The sequence below is a fragment of the Chiloscyllium plagiosum genome, unplaced genomic scaffold (genome assembly GCF_037043375.1).
Source record: "Chiloscyllium plagiosum isolate Xiang-an unplaced genomic scaffold, Cpla_swu_hap1 HiC_scaffold_49, whole genome shotgun sequence".
Taxonomy (NCBI): domain Eukaryota; kingdom Metazoa; phylum Chordata; class Chondrichthyes; order Orectolobiformes; family Hemiscylliidae; genus Chiloscyllium; species Chiloscyllium plagiosum.
The window spans coordinates 13,813,329-13,834,664 of NW_028270187.1; the positions used below are offsets into that span (position 1 = coordinate 13,813,329).

The 21,336-nt window shown below is 43.1% G+C and overlaps 1 protein-coding gene across 1 annotated transcript in view; it reads right to left on the reverse strand.

Annotated features, from left to right (window-relative positions):
• Positions 1-19,919, reverse strand: part of LOC148135610 (putative G protein-coupled receptor 139) — a 152,792-nt gene extending 132,873 nt beyond the window's left edge. The window contains exon 1 of the mRNA XM_087984608.1: positions 19,787-19,919. Within this exon, the coding sequence (XP_087840734.1) occupies positions 19,787-19,919 (133 nt within the window). The remainder of the gene's footprint in view (positions 1-19,786) is intronic.
• Positions 19,920-21,336: the final 1,417 nt, after the last annotated feature.

A 21,336-nucleotide genomic window follows, 5' to 3' on the forward strand; every position in this document is an offset into this window, starting at 1 on the left:
GTGAAAACCATAGCCAAGCAATTAAAGATCTTCATAGTTTATCATGAAGGCAGCACACATAAACTCAACATTCTAGAGTTGAAGTGAGTACGTTTCACCTGTTTAACAATGTAATTCATTTAACTGTGTAAGTCAGTAAAGTTAACCAAATTTTAATGAATCCACACCGAGCTGAAAGCTGACATTTAAACCGTGACCCAAAATCTGGGCATGGTTTAAGACTTGTATCGTGAGTAACGCCCATGCCTCTGAGCCAGAGCTCTGGGTTTGATTCCAATACATGAACTTGCGTGGTAGTGTCTCTCACTCTGGACCAGAATGTCTGGATTCAAGACCTGCCTGTCACAGAAGTATGTCACAGTATTTCAAAAGTGTCTGATGAACAAACACACAGAAGAATAATGTTGCAGCTTCAGGGATTGTTGCCAAATGGTGGTAGTATGTCTACCTCTGAGCCCATAAGTTTAGATTCAAATCCCACAGAGGTGTTTCATAATGTGGCTGAACAAGTTATTAAAATGAATTTAGAACTTGTGATGTGATGAAGAAGGAAGAGGAGTCAGTACTGAATTTCAAAATTTAGGCCCAGGCTTACTGAAAACACAGCCATTCGGGTGTGGAGTCAAACTTGCACATTCTAGAGGTTCATAAAATCATGAAGACGCTGGATAAGTTGAATATTCAGGGTCTTTTCCCCAGTGTAGGGAAGTCCAAAACTAGGGGACAGAGATTTAAGATGAGATGGACAAGATATAAAAGGGACCTAAGGGGACCATTTTCATACAGAAGGTGGTATATGTAAGCAACGAGCTGCCAGACGAAGTGGTGGAAGATGGTATAATTGCATCATTTAAAACGCGACTGGATGGGGACATGAATTGGAAGGGTAAAGAGGGATATGGTACAGATGCTGGAAAATGAAACTACGTTAACTTACGACATCTGGTTGGCACGAAGGACTTTGACCAGAGCGTCCGTTTCTGTGCTGTACATTTCTATGATTCATTAGCCAATTAAACATGATCTCGTTGTCATCTTATGTAACCTTCTTCACCTTCCACTATATAACTAATCATATTGTCATCTGTAAATTTGCTCATCATACTTTGTACAATTCTCATCTAAATAATTGATGTAAATGACAACCTATAGTGGATCCAGAACCAATCCCTTTGGAATGCCGCTGGTCACAGGCCTCCAGTCCAAAAGTCAACTTTCCTCCACCACCCTCTGCCTCCTGCCAATAAGCTGAAGCATACAGACATAGAGCACAGACACAGTTATGTCTTTAAGACAGAGATAGATATATTCTGATTGATAAGTGGATCAAGATAAAGTGAGAAGGTGGGATACATTTGTTGAGAAACATGTCAGCCCTTATTGAACAGCAGGTCAGACTTGTTGAACCAAACAGTCTAGTCCTGCACCAATTACATACGCTCTATGGTTTACGCTATCTGAAATGGCTAACCACGAGAGCAGTGGAGGCTACGTTTGATAAATACTTTACTGAACGTAGCCAATGGGAATGTGGGATAGGTTTGAGGGGCTAAATAGTCTATGTCTTTCCTATTGGTTGTGCCCTCATTTTTTTAAAAAATGGAAGCTGACTTGCTGTGAGGTTCATACACTTTTACATTTAAATGTTTCCCCATTTAAGATTGAGATAAGGATGTTCCTATCTCCTTCGAGTTGTCCTGTCTGTGGAATTTTCATCCCCAGGGAACAGTGAAGACTGGGCCATAGAGTCCTAGAGTCCTAGAGGTGTACAGCATGGAAACAGACATTTCGGTCTAACTCCATACTGACCACATATCCCAACCCAAACTAGTCCCACATGCCATGTCGCTCCAAAGTCCTCCTACTCATATCCCCATGCAGATGCCTTTCAAATGTTGCAGTTGTACCAGCTTCCACCATTTGCTCTCATGAATCATTCCATACACATACCACTCTCTGAATGAAAAAGTTGCCTGATAGGTCTCTTTTATATATTTCTCTTCTCACCCTAAACCTATGCCGTCTAGTTCTGGACTCCCTTACGACAAGAAAAATATCTTTTGCTGGAAAAGCGCAGCAGGTCAGGCAGCATCCAAGGAGCAGGAGAATCGACGTTTCGGGCATAATCCCTTCTTCAGGAATGATGGGGGTGTGCCAAGCAGGCTAAGATAAAAGGTAGGGAGGAGGGACTTTGGGGAGGGGCGTTGGGAATGCGATAGGTTAAAGTGAGGGTGGTAGGCCGACGAGGGGGTGGGGGCGGACAGGTCAGGAAGAAGATTACAGGTCAAGAAGGCGGTGCTGAGTCCGAGGGTTGAGACTGAGAAAAAGTGGGGGAGGGGAAATGAGAAAACTGGAGAAATCAGCATTCATCCCTTGTGGTTGGACGGTTACTAGGCTGATTATGAGGCGCTCTTCCTCCAGGCGCCGTGTTGCCATGGTCTGGCGATGGAGTAAGCATGTCCTTGGCGGAGTGGGAGGTGGATTTAAAGTGTTCAGCCACGGGGCGGTTGGGTTTGTTGGTGCGGGTATCCCAGAGATGTTCTCTGAAACATTCCGCAAGTAGGCGGCCTGTCTCCCCAATGTAGAGGAGGCCACATCGGGTGCAGCGGATGCAGTAAATGATGTGTGTGCAGGTGCAGGTGAATTTGTGACGGATATGAGTGGATCCCTTGGGACCTTGGAGGGAAGTGAGGAGAGAGGTGTGGGCACAAGTTTTGCATTTCTTGAGGTTGCAGGGGAAGGTGCCGGCAGTGGAGGTTGGGTTGGTGGGGGGTGTGGACCTGACGAGGGAGTCGCGGAGGGAGTGATCTTTCTGGAACACTGATAGGGGAGGGGAGGGAAATATATCCTTTGTGGTGGGATCTATTTGGATGTTGTGGAAATGACGAAGGATGATACAATGTATCTTGAGGTTGTTGGTGTGGTAGGTGAGGACCAGTGGGGCTCTGTCCTGGTGGCGATTGGAGGGGAGGGGTTCAAGGGCGGAGGAGCGGGAAGTGGGGGAGATGTGGTTGAGAGCATTGTCAACCATGTCTGAGGAAATTGCGATCTTTGAAGAAGGAGACCATCTGGGTTGTTTGGTATTGGAATTGGTCCTCCTGGGAGCAGATGCGGCGGAGGCGAAGGAATTGGGAATATGGGATTTCGATTTTAGAGGGGGCAAGGTGTGGGGAGGTGTAATCTAGGTAGCTGTGGGAGTTGGTCAGTTTATAGTAAACGTCCGTGTTGAGTCGGTCGTCCGAGATAGAAATGGAGAGGTCTAGGAAGGGGAGGGAGGCGTCTGCGACGGTTCAGGTAAATTTGAGGTTGGGGTGAAAGGTGTTAGTAAAGTGGACAAACTGTTCAACCTCTTCGTGGGAGCACGAGTTAGCGCCGATACAGTCATCGATGGAGCGGAGGAAAAGGTGGGGGCTGGTGCCAGTGTAGCTGGACTCTTCCACATATCCAATGAAGAGGCACGCATAGCTGGGGCCCATGCGGGTGCCCATGGCTACTCCTTTGGTTTGAAGGAAGTGGGAGGATTGGAAAGACAAGTTGTTCGGAGTGAGGACCAGTTCAGTCAGTCGAAGGAGGGTGTCAGTGGAAGGGTAATGGTTGGTCCGGCGGGAAAGGAAGAAGCGGAGGGCTTTGAGACCTCGTGGCGTTATTTGTTCCAAAAGAAATGGCTGGGTGTCCAACAGCAGCAGTGATGCATCTACATGGAGCAGGGAATGTGATGGAGTCTTACAGTTCAGACACTGTTCAAACAGTCTTCATTTGGTCCAGTTTGTGGCCGGATAACGTTATTGTGTGATTCAACTCAGAGAGGGAGGAAATGCATCCTTCCTGAGAAGTAACAGACTGTTGCTCCCTCTCTCTCTCTGTTCCTCTTCCCAGCAATGTGTGTGAGCTGAAAACTCCTCAGTCGTCTTTACCACTCATGGAGGATTCCTGTCAAGGATTGATTAGAATCGCCCCACTGCCTGAAGTAAAGGCAATCCAACTAAATCCACCTGTTCCAGGACGTTATCCCATTACAAGTAGCTTGTAAGAGCAGAGTAGCTTCTTAAGCGGAATGATGTTTGGAACTATCACTCATGTTTCCTTTCGTCATGAGTTCAACTAATATTTGGGCATAGTTCTTTCAAGTTAACGTTCTGCAGAGATTATATTTTTCAGTTTGTCATCAAACGTGTGCATGCGTCAGTATTTTTAGAGAGGGAAACATCGACGCACAGATTTGCAATAGGCAAACTATTTGTCATTCATTTTTCCATCCCAGTAACTTTGTTTCGGTCATAAACTTGTTAATTTTAGCAGATTAAAGAATCCTGCCTGACTCGTTCCTAATCCTCACACAGTCTGAGACCTATATTATTGATCAAATCACCAATCCGGTTACATTAACATTTCCACTGAGCAGCGGAAGCATGGGACGAGGAAATGGAATAGTGACCTGAACTATAGATCAGTGAGCCTGACGTCATTGGTGGCCATATTGTTGAAGAGCATTGAGAGGGGCAGGATTTACATGTATTTGCAAATGCAACAACCGATGAAGGATAGTCAACATGGCTTTGTGCATGGGAAATCATTTCTAACAAAGTTTATTGCATTTTGTGAAGAGGTGACAAAGAAGATTGATGATGGCAATGTGGTAGACGCTGTCCATATAGATTCAGCAAGGCAGTCGACAGGATCCTACATGGCAGACAAGTTAGTAAGGTTAGGTCATAAATAGATCCAAGCTAAGCTAGCCAATTGATGACAAAATTAGAGTGAAAGTAGGAGACAGAGGTGGCAAAGGACTGTTTTTCAGACTGGAGGTCTCGGACCAGTGATGTGCCACAAAGAGCGGTATCCACTGCTTTTTATTATTTATATAAATGATTTGAATGTGAATATTTGCCTGTTTATTATGTTTACACATGATATTAAAATTGGAGGTGAAATGGCCAGCAAGTTTTACCTCAGTGTACAATGAGACCTTGGTCAGATGGGCCAATGGGCCAAGGAGTGATAGATGGAGTTAAATTTAGATAAATGTGAAGTATTGCATTTGGTAAGGTAAAATAGGGCAAGACATATACAATTAATGGTGAGGTAATGTGGAGCGTTATTGAACAAAAGGGCCCATGATCATAGATCCTTGAAAGTGAAGTCGCAGGTAGACAGAGTGGTGAAGGCGGGGTTTCGTATGCTTGTTTTTATTGATCAGTGCATTGAGTAGGCGAGTTGGGAGATCATGTTGCGACTGGGCAGGATGTTGCTGAGGCCAGATTTAGAATACTGTGTTTAATTCAGTTCGCTCTCCTACAGGTGGGATGTTGTTAAACTTGATAGGGCGCAGAAAAGATGTACAAGGATATTGCCGTGCATGGAGGGATTAGGCTACAGGGAGAGGCTGGACAGACCGGGGCTTGTTTATTCTGGAGCATCGGAGGCTGAGGCTTGACATTATAAGGGTTTATAAAATCATGAGGAACATGGATAATCTGAATGGCCAAGGTATTTTTTCCCACGTTAGGGGACTCCAAAGCTATAGGACAAAGGTTTTAGGTGAGAGGAGAAAGATAGTAAAAGGTCAATGTTTTCATGCAGGTTGTGTAGCATGTATGGAATGAGCTGTCAGAGAAAATGGTGGAGGCTGTTACAGTTGCAACATTTAAAAGGCATCTGGATATGCAAATTAATGGGAAGGATTTAGAGGAACATGGGCCTAATGCTGGCAAATGGGACGAGATCAGATTGGTTGTCTGAGTTATGTGGACAGGTCTCCGTGCTGTATGGCACTGTAAGAGAGATGATGAGAAATTCTTAAAGGGTCTTTTGAGTGGGAATTCTCTTCTCCAGAGCTATGTGCTGCCTCTTTTTTCTCATTTATCCAAAGCTAAGTTAGTTAAATGACAGAGGAGTGAGTCACAGATGATGTACACAGACAGGAAAGTGGTGCTGAGACCACAGCCTGATCAGCCACAATCTTAGTGCCTGGTGGAGAAGGTTCATAGTGTCTAATGATCTGACCCTGCTCCTGTTCTGATGTTCCATTCACACCCTCCAACCTGCTTGACAGGAACAGTTGGAGGGTACTCTCTGCAATAGCTCCCCTGACTCTCTGGAATAGAAAATTACTGACATTCACTACTCTCTACTTGAAGAAATCACTGTCTTCTCCTCCACGATGACCTATTAATATGAACAAGGGCTTAGCAAAGAGTGACTGGCCCTGATATCAAGGTTGCATTCAACTGAGGATGACATCAAGGAACCTGAGCAAAATTGCACTTCATCAGAATCCATTGCAAACTCTCCAGTGTTTGGAGTCATTCACAGCACAAGGGAACATGTTTATCATCGGTGGGCATCAATCATCTCAGCCGTGGGACATCTCTGCAGGAAATCCTCAGGGCAGCTACCTCAGCTCAGGTATCCCCAGTTTATCAGCAGGGAATCCCTGCTGTGAGGAAGGAGGCCATTCATCCCTTTGAGTCCACATCAATCAGAAATTGGGATACTTACTGCATGTTACACAGTATTCAAAAAGTGTTGTTATGCCTCAGCTCCTGATGCAGTCTGTGTCCATGTCTAACAAGACTGAGATAACATTCAAGCCTGCGCTGTTGAATTGTAGGTAACATTCACGAAAGAACGCTGCACATTTCCGCTGTAAATGGAGGAGTTCACTCAGTACTTCAATCTGGCTTCGCAGGAATATGGGAAAGTCTTTCAGCCCATCAAAACTACTGGACAAGAAGAGGGACAGCACATTCAGTCCCTCCTGCCATTGCACAGGAAGATAAGGAATCTGCTCATGCCCACACATCACTTACACGGGATCAGCAAGTGACCATTTCACACCTGTAGTCACTTGTAAAGGGACAGGAAGAGGTTATTCAGCTTCTCAAGTCACTAAAACAGGAACAGAAAGGTGTCAGAGATGTCCAACATCACAAACAAATGGAGCAGGGGCTTCACAGATGAACTGTTCCATGGTATTCCTCGTGGCTTCATTACTCATAGTACATCCTTTTTTTTTAGCATGCTTTTCTGGCAGTGGGAATTAAACCATTTTTTAACCAGTTGCAAAGGCATCTTCCATCGCTGAGAGAGCAGACCTACGTTCCCTCTAGAAGTCAGAAGCTGGTGGAGAATGGCTAACTGTTTCAGAATGAAGGTTTTGTGGCTGCTGACAGGATTGTGTACAATGTAACATTGAGTGCAGTGTCACACAGTAACTGTGCATTAAAGTGCTCAGAGTTCTTTCAGAGACTGTACCTTTCTGTTAATAGACTTGAGGTCTCTGCACATGCACGTAAACTATTAGGAATCTAGCATCCTATGGAAAGTATGGAATTTCTCACCTTATCAATAGCTGCTTGGGACATAGTGAGGGCCCGTACGTAACCATCAAGTTCCAACTTCTTGTTCTCTCACAGTGCTTCAGATTAAACAAATAGTTATTGCACTCTCTCCTGATGGCATCATCATGCCAGGGTTCAGTCTGGTGAAACTCCTTTGCACTGTCTCGGTGACGTGGAGATCATTATTTATAAAGCAGACTCAGTCTGTACACAATACACAAACCACGATCATTGTGTAAGATATATTTAATGTGGTACTTCAAGTATTTTGCTTGAAGGACCAGATATCATTTCCAGTTATAATTACTTACTGTCCCATCTGAATTCTGTTAGTGACGTATAACCAAGGACATTCAGGTCCTTTTCAACAACAGAATTTCCCAACCTCTCACCAATAAATAATCGTAAATGTGAATCATTTTATTTGTTGTTTCCACCCGAATCATGTTATGCCATGCGAACAGTTATTGCCCAAGCACTGATCCTTCTGAGACCCCACAAGCCTTCCACCCATAGAAAACACTTCTCTCTTCATTTTGCCCATTATCCAATTTTACTCCTTATGGTATATATTCCACCCCTACCTACCATGGACACTAACATTCCCCATTCACCAGTATTCATACGTGTCAAATTTCTTCTGATAATTCAAATACTCCACTCCCGCTGGTTCTCATTTGTCGATATCACGACGGGCAATCCCCACAAGCTACAGCAGGTTTGTCATAAATCATTTCCCTTCCCTGAATCTAGGCTGACTCTACCAAATCATATCATTATTCTGCAAGTATCTAGGCGTCACATTCCTCACAAAAGGTTCCAATTTTTTTTTTACAGCTGATACCAAGCTAACTACAATTTAGTTTTCTGGTTGCCCTCTCTGTCCTGTTTTAAATATTTAGGTTTACAACAGTTGCTTTGCAGATTGCAGCATCCTTTCTAGTTTTGAAACTTTGAAGAATAATCAGTAATTCTTTCAGTAGCTCTGTTGCCACCCCAACAATACTCTAGGATGTAGCTCTTAAGATGTAGTAACATACCAAGCTTCAATTTGATTGGATTTTCAAATACATGCTCTTCATTAATTCTAATTTCGTGCAGCCACTCATATTCACCAGGGCCCCTGTTCCCTAGTATTTCTGGAATTTAGTTCCTGTACCTTCCTCTGGGAAGACAGGACCAATGCATTCCTCTCAGAAGGCAGATGGCTTCTGTTAGTTAGTGATATTGAAGGATTGCACTGCGGATATTTCACTCACTCCTGCTTGGAAAGTGCCAGAATCACTCCAATACATTACATGGTGATGGATCTGCCACCTATTCTTGCCTGGAAAGTTCCAAACTCAATCCAGTTCTTTTCATGGTGAGTGTCAGCACAGCCCTGTCCCTGTGAGTTTACAGGTTATACTGAAGGAGGGGACACAGCTCAGTGACCCCCTAACTTTAGAAAGACGTTGGTTTCACATTTTATACTTGGAATGGGTCCATCTTAGACAAATGTTCCTAGAAATCTCAAGGAGAATAGTGCAGTTCCCCTGTCCCTCCTCGTGTATGGAGCTTTCCTTCTGAGTAGTCTTGGCTCCATTTGTTCACCATTTACCCAGAACACTCTGTAAATGCATTGTCCATATCTTGACCACAGTGGGGACAGCAGACTCTCAGGTCACTGTGAATGGACCAACAGCAGACAACACAAACCCGAGAAAAGCATCCACAGAATGTCCCCTTACTGTCTAATAACAGGATCAAGTCAAATCCTCACATAGGGTGCACCCATTCAGTGTTGAAAATGTTTCTTTTCTTACCAGAAAAGGCTGTTACATCTCTGTACAGTCCCACAGTAACAGTTCATTTCTCCAAAGAAGCAGTCGTCAATGTAACAGTACTTTTCTCTGTATCTCGCAATTGGAAGGGCAGCACCAGTATTCCCAATAGAATTGATCACCACATTCAGACGAGAGACACGGGGAACATACCTCAATTTAAGCAGGGCCATGTCGAAATTGACATGATATTCAGGAGTATGGAAGAAGAGGAAATTTTAGTATTCTTCTACTTCATCATCAGCAGTCCCTTTATTGGCTCTCTCTCTCTCTGTCTTCAACTAACCTCCCCCCTCACTCATCCAGCCCTCCCTGATATAAATAATATATTTCCCAGTTGCTTTAAGCTCTGATGTCGGGTCTCTTGACTCAAAAGTTAACTGTTTTTCTCCTGACAGAGGCTGCCATGCTTATTGAGATTCTCCAAAATTTTCAAAACCTGGAGAATTTTATTTCAGATTTCCATCATCCACAATACCTTCGTTTATTTCAGCTTTAACGCTATTTTTTCAAGGGATAATTGCCCTTGAATGTGAGGCCATTTGTCAAGACAATATGGAGTCAACCATTTTTTTTTGTGGGTCTGTAGTCACACTTAGTTTCTTTACCAAAATCTATCAGTGAAATAATAAAGTAAATGCTGATGATTTATGTTTGCTGTTTGTTAAATAGTGTTTCATTCTAATTGTTGCCATTCAACTTGAAGTTCTGTCATCGGCTGTGATGGAATTTGAAACAATGCCTTTAAAAAGTCATAACTTGTGCCTCTAAATTACACGGCCAGTGACGTTATTACTCTAATATAAAGCCCCCATTATGAAATAACTGGAGAGACAAGAACAAGTTTGAGATCAAAATATTTGTAACTAGAAGAGTGGTCAAAAGAGAACTGGAGCCATAAAATCTGTCATTAACAAGGGGGCAGATGATGTTAATTCAGCAACAGTACTGAGGCAGAGGTGGAAACTGGGTATATTATAGAGGTGGGCTTTGGCAGGTTCGATGGCAGAGAGATTACAGAGGAACCTCGTTCCCCAGTACCAGGTCCAATATGGCACCTTCCCTCTTCGGACTATTGACATAATGTTCTAGAAAACTCTCCTGGACGCTTCATACAAATTCTACTCCATCCAGACCTTTGAAGCTAATAGTATCCCAGTCAACGTTGGGAAAATTAAAATCTCCCATCACCATTACCACATTGCTCTACACCTTTTAATAATCTGTTTACTTTTTTCTTCTACCTTACGTTCACTGTTGTAATACAGCCCCAACAATGTAACTGCACCCTTCTTATTTCTCAGCTCCACCCATAATGCCTCACTACCCAAGACCGCCATAGTGTCCTCCTTTCGCACAGCCGTAATATCGTCCCTGACCAGCAATACAACTCCACCCCCTCTTTTCTTCCTTCCCTGTCCTGTCTGAAACGTCTTTATCCTGGAACATTCAGTTAGCAATCATCATGCCCTTCCTTCAACGAAGTTTCTGTGATGGCAATAATGTCATACTCCCAGGCACCAATCCAACCCCTAAGTTCATCTGCCTTACGCACTATACACCTTGCATTAAAGTAGATGCATTTCAAGCCACCAGTTCTTTTGCACTCACTTGCTCTCTGCCTACTTTTCCCTTTATTAGTGCAATCTTTATAATTCTTACAGTCTGCAGTCTCCACCTCGCTGCCTACTTGTTTTCTCTTGTTGTTCCTAGTCTCCTATCACCTGAGATTAAAGCCTCCCCAACAGCAGTAGCAAAAAGGCCTCCAAGGATATTGGTACCAGTCTGGTTCAGATGTAGACTATCCCTTTTTATAATAGTCCTCCCTTCCCCAGAAGCGGTCCCAATGTCCAACAAATCTGAACCCGTCCCTCCTACACCAACTCTCAAGCCACGTGTTCATCCTGTCTATTTTTTCATTTCTGCACGTGGCACTGATAGTAATCCTGAGATCACTACCTTTGAGGTCCTCCCCTTTAAATTCTCTCCTAGCTCCCTGACTTCTTCTTAAGAACCTCATCTCGCTTTCTACTTATATCGTTAGTGCCTATATGCACGAAGACAACTGGCTGTTCACCCTCCCCTTTTCGATGCTCTGCAGCCGATCAGTGACATCCCCGAGCCGAGCACTGAGGAGGCAACACACCATCCGTGAGTTCCGTTTTCGGCCACAGAACCGTTTATCTATTTCCCTCACAATAGAATCCCCTATGACTATGGCCCTATGAGTCTTTTTCCCACTCTTCTGAAGAGCTGTGCCCGACACGGTGACATGATCTTGACAACTGCTGCCCTCCCCTATTAAGCCATCTTCCCCAACAGTATCCAAAACAGTATACCTGTTTTGGAGGGAGATGAATGGAGGGGACACCTGCACTGCCTTCCGACTCTCTTCTGTCTTTTGGTCACCCATTCACTGTCTCCCTGAGCAATCCTAACCTATGGTGTGACCGGTTCACTAAACGCTATCTGCGACCTCCTCAGCGGATGCTCCACAGTGAGTCCATCCGCAGCTTCAGAGCCGTCATTCGGTCAAACAAGAGCTGTAGCTGGACACAGCTCTTGCAAGTCTAAGAGTCAGGAACGTCAGACACGTTCCTAAGCTCCCACATCAAGTAACAGTCACATGCCACGGGTCTGCGGTCCCCTGCCATTGGAAGCTTAGCTTTATATGAACTAACTAAAACCAAACAATGCACTTAAATAAATGAAAAAGATGGATAAGAAATAAAAGCTTTACCTTACAGGGTATTTGTTATCCAGTTAGAGGAGTGGGGCGGGAGAGAGTGACTACATGTGTAGTATCTCGGGTTTAGCCACTGCCCAAATATAAATTAAGCCCTTATCTTCCCGGCAGCTTCACTCATCCTTCACTCCTCTCCGCTCTGGCAAAATGGAGGCACGACTCCCGAGGTAAGTCCCTTTTTTATGCTGGAAAACTCACCCATCCCGGCATCCCTCGCTTCACTCCTTCTTCTCTCCTCGCAGGTCTTTTTCAGAGGCTCCTACAGTGCCCTAGACGGTATAGATACAGTCCATTCCTTGTGGTCCTTGCAGCTGCGGCTTGGTCCTGTGGAGTGATGGTCAAACTCTCACAGAGCCAACATTCTTAGTTTTACCTTTCCCCGGTTATTGCTGGGGTCACAGCTGGGTTGAAAGGCTGGAAATCTCTCCCGGCTGTTACACACTCTCTCTGAGATTTCTCTCAGAAGTGTCTTTTGAAGTTCTTGCCTCCTGGATTGGAGAAATGGCTGTGAGTCAATCTGATTCCTGAATTTGTTTTTTGACAAGAGAGTGATTATAGGATGTTACCATATTGGAGCCGTTACTGTGTAGTAATTAAATAATCTGGTACTCCTTTAATTTTCCAGTAGATTGAGAAAGCAGCAGAGGCTGCGTTTCATACATATTTGATTGGACAGGGTCAGTGGCAATGTGGGACAGGTTTGGAGTCCAGAATAGGTTATGTTCATTCCTAATTATTTTGTTCTTATGTCTGAAATGATGTGGTGATTTGATGTTCAGTTAACACAGTTTTAAAATAACAGGTCCCACAATGAAATGAGGACGTCCCTTTCTCTTTAGTTTTGTGCTACCTGTGGTGTCCTCATCCTCAGGGAGCAGTGAAGACTCGGTGTTTGAAAATATTCAAGGCTGAGCGCGACTGATCTTTGCTGGACAGAAGAGTCAATGGTTATTGGGAACAGACAGGAGATGGATGGTCAAACAAACTCGGATCAGCCATGAACATTCTGAATGGTGCAGCCGAATGTCCAACTGCTGCCCGTCCGCCATGTCTTGTTCCTAATCCCAACCCTCGATTCTGTTACAGAGATATACTGCTGCCCGGACCCCATGTGTTGCTGTCTCAACCCAGCCCTCGATGCTGTTGCAAAAATATACTCCTGCCCCTACCCCGTGTGTTGTTCCGCCATCCACCCCTTGAGGCAGTTACGTGGTAGGGGACCACCCATTTAGTCAGACAGATTCCACTCCTTGAGGCATTTACGTGGTAGGGGACCACCCATTTAGTCAGACAATGAGACAGGAGGAGACAATTCCACCCATCTAAGGAATTACACAGGAATATAAAATGAAGTAATTCAGTTCGTTGAGTACATTACACAGCCCAGAAGGAGGCCATTCAACCTGCATGAACGGCTAAACAGGAAGAGGGAAGCTGTCACTAACCGGAAATGGAGAGTAGAAGCAAATGTTTACTTTCAGGCAGCAAAGCTGTAACTGATGGAATGTCTCAGAGATCACTGCGCGGTCATCAATGACCAAAAATCTGTATCAAAGATCTGAAGGAAGGGGAGGGAATGGCTTGAATTTCAATTAGCTCGTACACCAAGATAGTCATTCAATGTGTCATCCAAGGGAGGTAGTGAGTGTGCAATGTGATTCAGACAGGAAAGGTTAGTGAGGAAAACCTTCAGCAGAAGTAACATAAGGTAGGTTGCTATTTTGGCATGAAGGATCAAACAATGGTGATCAATTTAAATGGAGAGAGATTGCAGAACTCTATGATTCAGGCGGTTTCCATGTTCTTGGGACATGAATCATATGAAGTCAGTCTGTGGATGCAGCAAGTGATTTGGACGGTAAGTGGAATGATGTTGTTTCTGACAAAGGGTATTGGGTTTAATCGCAGGAATGTTTTACTGCAACTGTACAGGACATTGCTGAGACCACCTCTGAGGCACTGCATGCAGTTTTGACCCCTAAATTAAAATAAAATAATAATTTTTTCTAAGATTTTCAAGGAGGTTTCCCTTTACTCATTCCTGAAATGCCGGCGTTTTGTTATAGGGGATTATCAGTTTCGACCTTAGCTGAGAAATAGTATTGAACCATCCTCGATGCTGTTGCAAAAATATACTCCTGCCCCTACCCCGTGTGTTGTTCCGCCATCCACCCCTTGAGGCAGTTACGTGGTAGGGGACCACCCATTTAGTCAGACAGATTCCACTCCTTGAGGCATTTACGTGGTAGGGGACCACCCATTTAGTCAGACAATGAGACAGGAGGAGACAATTCCACCCATCTAAGGAATTACACAGGAATATAAAATGAAGTAATTCAGTTCGTTGAGTACATTACACAGCCCAGAAGGAGGCCATTCAACCTGCATGAACGGCTAAACAGGAAGAGGGAAGCTGTCACTAACCGGAAATGGAGAGTAGAAGCAAATGTTTACTTTCAGGCAGCAAAGCTGTAACTGATGGAATGTCTCAGAGATCACTGCGCGGTCATCAATGACCAAAAATCTGTATCAAAGATCTGAAGGAAGGGGAGGGAATGGCTTGAATTTCAATTAGCTCGTACACCAAGATAGTCATTCAATGTGTCATCCAAGGGAGGTAGTGAGTGTGCAATGTGATTCAGACAGGAAAGGTTAGTGAGGAAAACCTTCAGCAGAAGTAACATAAGGTAGGTTGCTATTTTGGCATGAAGGATCAAACAATGGTGATCAATTTAAATGGAGAGAGATTGCAGAACTCTATGATTCAGGCGGTTTCCATGTTCTTGGGACATGAATCATATGAAGTCAGTCTGTGGATGCAGCAAGTGATTTGGACGGTAAGTGGAATGATGTTGTTTCTGACAAAGGGTATTGGGTTTAATCGCAGGAATGTTTTACTGCAACTGTACAGGACATTGCTGAGACCACCTCTGAGGCACTGCATGCAGTTTTGACCCCTAAATTAAAATAAAATAATAATTTTTTCTAAGATTTTCAAGGAGGTTTCCCTTTACTCATTCCTGAAATGCCGGCGTTTTGTTATAGGGGATTATCAGTTTCGACCTTAGCTGAGAAATAGTATTGAACCATCCATGACTTTCTGAAAAGTGTATCAACTGGATGCATATTATTGCTTGTCAGGGAGGCTAAAGCTAGAGAATAAATTTTAAGAAAAAGATGTCTTGATATTAACACACATATTGTGAAGACACCGCCCGATATTTACAAATTACACAGACACATGTAAGCATGTCAGCAAATTAAAAAGTGGGGACTTTTTTTGCCATTGAAAGGAATGACGCACTTGCATATAATCCGTTATCAAGTTTTCCAGAGAATGCACCAGGAGAGCACACATGGTCCAGTTTGGTGTTCAGTTGACAGCATTGTATGTTTCAACACAGAGAGGGAGAAAATTTTTCCCTGCCTGAGAAGCAGCAGCCTATTGATCTCTCTCTCTTACTTTGTTTCGCCTGATAGCAAAGTGTCAGTCCATAAAATCCCTGAGTTATCTTTACCACTTGTGAAGGATTCCTTTTGAGGATTCATTGGAATCTCTCCACTGACTGAAACAAAGGGAATTCAGCCAAATCCAACTGTCCCAGAAAGAAATCCCACTACCAGTAGCTTGTGTGATCAGAATAACTTCAAAAGCATAATAGCGTTTGGGACACTATCATTTTACCATTTGTTATGAGTTCAACTTTTGATGTCTCACATTTTTCCACAAAATTATCTACTCTGAGACCTATATCATTGGCCGCATCACTAAACTATTTAAGGTTGGTGTAACCAGTGGAGGAGTGGGACTGGGAAATGAAAAAGTGACCGTCCAACATTGGTTGTAACACAAATGAGAAATTCTCAAAGGACTGCTCAAGTGGAAATTCCCTTCCACAGATGTTTGTGGTGCATGGATGTTTGCATATTTTCAAAGTTGTTTTTGGTGACATTTGGCAGACAAGTGAATGTAGGGAAATGGTATACAGACAGAAAAGTGCTGCTGAAACCACAAACACATCACCCATGATCTTCGTGCATGGTGGAACGGTGACAAAATTTCTAGTGTCCCAATCCTGTTGCTTGGTCTTATATTCCTATGTTCTATTCAGCCCCTCACAGTTCCTGAAAGGAGCAGATGGAGGTCACTTGCTCCAAATACCTGGTCCACAGTAACACAGGATATCATTCATTCCCTCTAGACTGTCACACAAGTTTTGATGTGGGTTGGAAAATGTTTTTAGGAAATTGAGGCTGGGTTCGAAAGAGACCTCTGGTCTCTTTACAGAGTGTGCCCTCTCTGCAACTTGTGCTTCATTTGTTTGTCATGGTGTTGACCCAGATTCCCTGTGAATAGAGCCCCCATACCTCACCCAGAGATGACTCACAAAATGCTTTGCTCTCTCTGATTGCAATATTCAATCACGGAACGTCCAGGAAAATTACAATCATTAACTTCGTAACTATAGAATATGAGGACATTAGGAAGAGGATCAGATCATTCGGATGATCAAGCCATTGTATACCATCATGGCTGATCAACTGTTGACATTAACACCTCTTTACTGCAGAATTCTTCACCCCTTAGCTCTCTGACAGGTTAAAAATGCATCGACCTTCTCCTTAATACTTTCAGTGATTTAACTCCCATAACTCTCTATCCCAGATAATTCCTGACAGTGATTATCCTCTGTGAGACACCATGCACAGACACCATCACCTATTAATTCGAATAAGAGGTGAGCACAGGGGCTCAGGAAAGAGTGAATGGCTTTGATATCAAGGCAGCATTTGTCTGAGAATGGCATCGGGACCACCTACTTAATTGAGCTGAATAGGAATCAGGTGTAACCTCGCACTGATTGGGATCTTTCAGAGCACAAAGAAAGATGTTTGTGCTCAGTTGCCAACAATCGTCTCAGTCCCCGGATATCTCTGCAGGAGATCCTCAGGTTAGCTTCCTCAGCACAAACATCTTCAGCTGCTCCATCATTGTCTTTCCCCATCATAAGATTTGAAATGGGGATGATGACTGGAGAGCACACAATGTTCAGAACATTTTGTCCCCATCAGCTCCTGAACCATTCTGTGTCCATGTGCAACAAGACCCGACAGAGTTCCGGGTTTGTGCTGTTAAAGTGTTGGTAGCATTCATGTAACAGCACGGCTCAGACACTGCACATTTCCACAGTTGAAAGAGGAGCTCATTCAGCATCTCAAGCTAGTTACACACTGATATGTGGAAGCTATTCAGCTCCTGGAAACTACTGAACAAGAAGAGGGACAGTCCATTCAATCCTCCTGCCTGTTCCACGGGAAGAGAAGGGGTCTGGTCAGTACATCGAGCTGTTAAACAGGAACAGAGCCCAATCAGACCCTTAACCCTGTTCCATGAGACCAGGAGGAAGCTATTCAGCCCCACGTGATAGTCATACTGGGAACAGGAGGGTGTCACTGATACTCCAACATGACAAACCAACATGAAACAGAGACTGCATTTACAGAGAGCTCCATGATGTTAATCATGGCTCCAGTGTTCGTAGAACGTGTGCTACGTTAACATAGTTTGCTGGCAGTGAGGAGGGAAACTAAATATTTCGTGTCAAGTCTCAAGGAGGCATCTTCCATCTCCGAGAAGACACAGCCATATTCTCCATGTAGGTCCGAAGCTGCTGGGAAGAGTTTACTATTTTATAATTAACATTTTGTAGCTGCTGTCGGGATTATGGATAGCATGACGTTCATTGCAGGATCACGCACCAATTCAACTGTATTAATGTTGGAAGAGTTCATTCAAAAGCCTGAACCTCTCTCCCTCTCTCTCTTTCTCTCACTGCCTCAATCGAAATAGGGAGTGGGGGTGGTTGGGTGGAATGTTCTCAGATGCTCTTAAACTATCGAGAATCATGTAACCCAAATGAAAAAAAAGCCATGGAATTTATCACCATAAGAGTGTCTGTTTAGATCATCATGAGTGATTGTCCACCCCCCTTAATGTTCAATGCAATCACCTCTTATTCACTCACTGAGCTTCATTCACTGTTCTTGTTGCCATCATCCCAGAGATTAATCTGGTGTGACTTGTGAGAAAGCCTATCCACAGTACCCCAAATACTGCCTCAACAACATTCTCAGGGATGATCGCAGTAATCCTTTTCTCTCACTTAGACATCGCCGTTTCTTTCCTGTGCCATAAAACGCCATTACATCTCTATGCACTACGACTGACCTGGAATTTGTAAGTCCCTTACATCTGTACGTCAGCATCAATAAAGCCAGCACCAGAGATGCGTATGGTGCATCATTCTCTGGGAGAATTTCAATGAGATTGAATATATCTAAAATAGGGGATGATCACCTACCTGAATAGAAATGACCTGTAGGAATACAGGAAACAGTCAGAGGAAGGGAGCTATCTTTACTTTTGTTCTTCATTCACAGGATGTATGCAGCCCTGGTCAGGGCAGCATGTTATGCCGATCTTGAACTGAGTGGCAGGTTCAGTTGTTCCACAGGACAGTAAAAAGTAAAACACATTGCTCGGGGTTTGTAGTGTTACAACACAGGATAAATTCTCCTGCTTAATTAAAACCAGCAATAGAGAAAATATTTATCCCATGCAGTATTCTGTGATAATTATAGAGCCCAGAACTATTTAAAATTAAAAAAAACTTTATTTGTTAAAGTATAACAGAGAATAATAAACGAATGACTATTTACAACTTATTCCTCTAATGTATCTTTTACCTCCCCACCCCCATTACAATACTAGTCCGATAAGACTCCTAATTGAGATTTACGAAACAAAGCTTCTAATCACAAAATCAGAAAGCTTTCTGCTCTTCTCCATATTCCTGTGTTCTTTTCTTCTTGGGGATTCTGCTTCACCAATTACTAATCAATAAAGGTACCTTTAAGACAGCTATTTTTCAGGCAGTCTTTGCATGCTGGTAGCTTGGCAGTTCTCCTCTCAACTGTTCAATTTCCATCGTCCTGTGCCCCCAAACCATTGGATTGTGTCATTGGCTTTTACGATTGTCAGTATACTAAATTCAAACTTGGTTGGAGTAGGGTATTTTGGGGTATAATTTAAACTGGCTGAATTTGTTTTTGGCTCGAGACAATGAGCTAATTGAGCTGTCCGACCAAATTTTACATTATATCTATTTTTTAAGAACACTTGGTGCTGTCAGGTATTTATTACTGGCTTTTAATTCTCTTAAACGTACAGTACACACACATGTTCATCACAGAAGTCACACAGAAACCTGACTAGGGAAGTATGACACATTGACTGCCCTAAAGGACTTGAGGCAAGCAGATGGGCTTTTATTACAAATGATAATGGATGCTTTTAAATTCCACCAATTTCCTTCATGAGATATCAACTCTATTATTCTGTGACTCTAGATTATGAGTCAATAGCTTGACCATCATAAACTGTCTTCCCTTATGTGCAGAGAACGAGTTAAACATCCTCAAGAGCAATTATGTACTGATGGTCATATGGTGAGAAGGATCTTGAAACTGTTGCATCCGGATTGAACAAAGGCACAAATCATGGTTTATTCAGAAGTTGCACTGAGACTGCGGATGAGACTGGGATATCATAGTGGTGGTATTGGACAGGATTGGTGAGTGGGGAGGACATGGAGATGTAAATCTGTGAAGGACAAACTGGATTATGGAATTTGAGAACAGTCTAGTTGTTTCTCACATACCAGTGAGTAATTTATAAATAGTCGTTTGATGTTATAATTCATAAGGAAAGGAATTTTTGTTTGGAACTGAAGACATTGACTTGCATTTTCCAAAATTATTTTTCATGGGCAGAAATTTAGTTCAACTTGGTTTAGTAATCAGATATAATGACTTACCAGGAACACCAACTATAGCGAGGATGGGATAGTAACCACCTTGAATAATCCAAAGGATAACCTGAATCCATGGTGCTAATAATATCCAAGGCCGAGAAAGCCAGTAAAGTCCCACGGATAAACTCCTGTCCATTGTTGGAACATTCCAGTCTAGTGTTCTCAGATTCTGATCCATTGTTGGAACATTCCAATCCAAGGTCCTCACTTTCTGAAGCATTATTGTAACATTCCAGTCTAATGTTCTCAGAATCTGATCTCTCCTCCCCCTCTCTCCCGAGCTGCTGATCCCTGTTAGTGCTGTCAGTAATGCTCCTACTCATACTATGGGATAACCCATTTACACAGCCCATTTATCATTCAATGATGGAAACTCTCCACTGGGATAATGAAGATCCACGGAGATTGACATTAATCACAGTCACTGAACAAATATCTCCAGTTAACCCCTTTAAATTCAGTACTGATTTTATTTAAATTCAAAAGAACGCTTAACACTTACACATTTGGCATGGGATACGTGGGGGTGACTAAGGGAAGGAATATTGGAGATGGTTGTGTGATGGATATGCGAGTAATATCAAAGGATTGTCAGAACTTAACCAAGTTTCTCCGTTTATAAATGGAAACATAAAGGCTGTAACTACTGATCAGTGATTGTAATGCCAGTAAAACATGGAGAGAACTTTTCTAGTCCATAATCTGACAGGAAAATGTGCCTACGACAGCATGAGTTATGGCATACAAATCGGCATGAATATGTTAACAGAGAATATGGTGTGGCACACAATTCAGATGGTTATTCGAGGATCAGAGAGGGCAGGTGAGGGTCATGATGTTAATGTTATCGACGTCAATCAACTGTGACTTGGTACTATTCACTGGATTTAAATTGCAGTGTGATTATGATATTGGGGACATGGCTGCTGAGACTGGAGGGAGGGAACATGATATTTCCCAGTCATCAGTATTGGAATGTTACTCTTTATAAATCATATTAAGATCAAATTCCAGGATACATCTCCAATGAGGAATGAGGAGAGCCAATATTAACCAAGCAACCAGAAGACATTGGAGCAGAAATTTGGCGATTCAGCGCATTGAACCTGCTCCATCATTAAATGATGGCTGTTAAGCGTTTCAACTCCATTCTCCTGGTTTCTACTTGTAACCGTTGATCCTCATTACAATAAAGAACCTACCTGTCTCACTCTTAAATATACTCAATGACCTTGCCTCGACAGCCTTCTGTAGCGGTGAATTCCGTAGGTTCACCACACTCTGGCTGAAGAGGTTCCTCCTTATCTCTGTTCTAAAGGTCTCTTCTTTACTCTGTACCCACGGGTCCTAGTCTCTCCTACCATTGAAAATATATTTCCAGTATCCAGGTCATTCAGTATTCTGTAAGCTTCAATTAGAACACTTAATATCCTTCTGAACTCTATCAAATATAGAACCAGAGCCCTCAGATGTTCTTCGTATGTTAGCGTTTCATTTTTTGGGACCATTCTCGTGAATCTCCTTGGAAAACATTCCAGGGCCAGTACATTCTT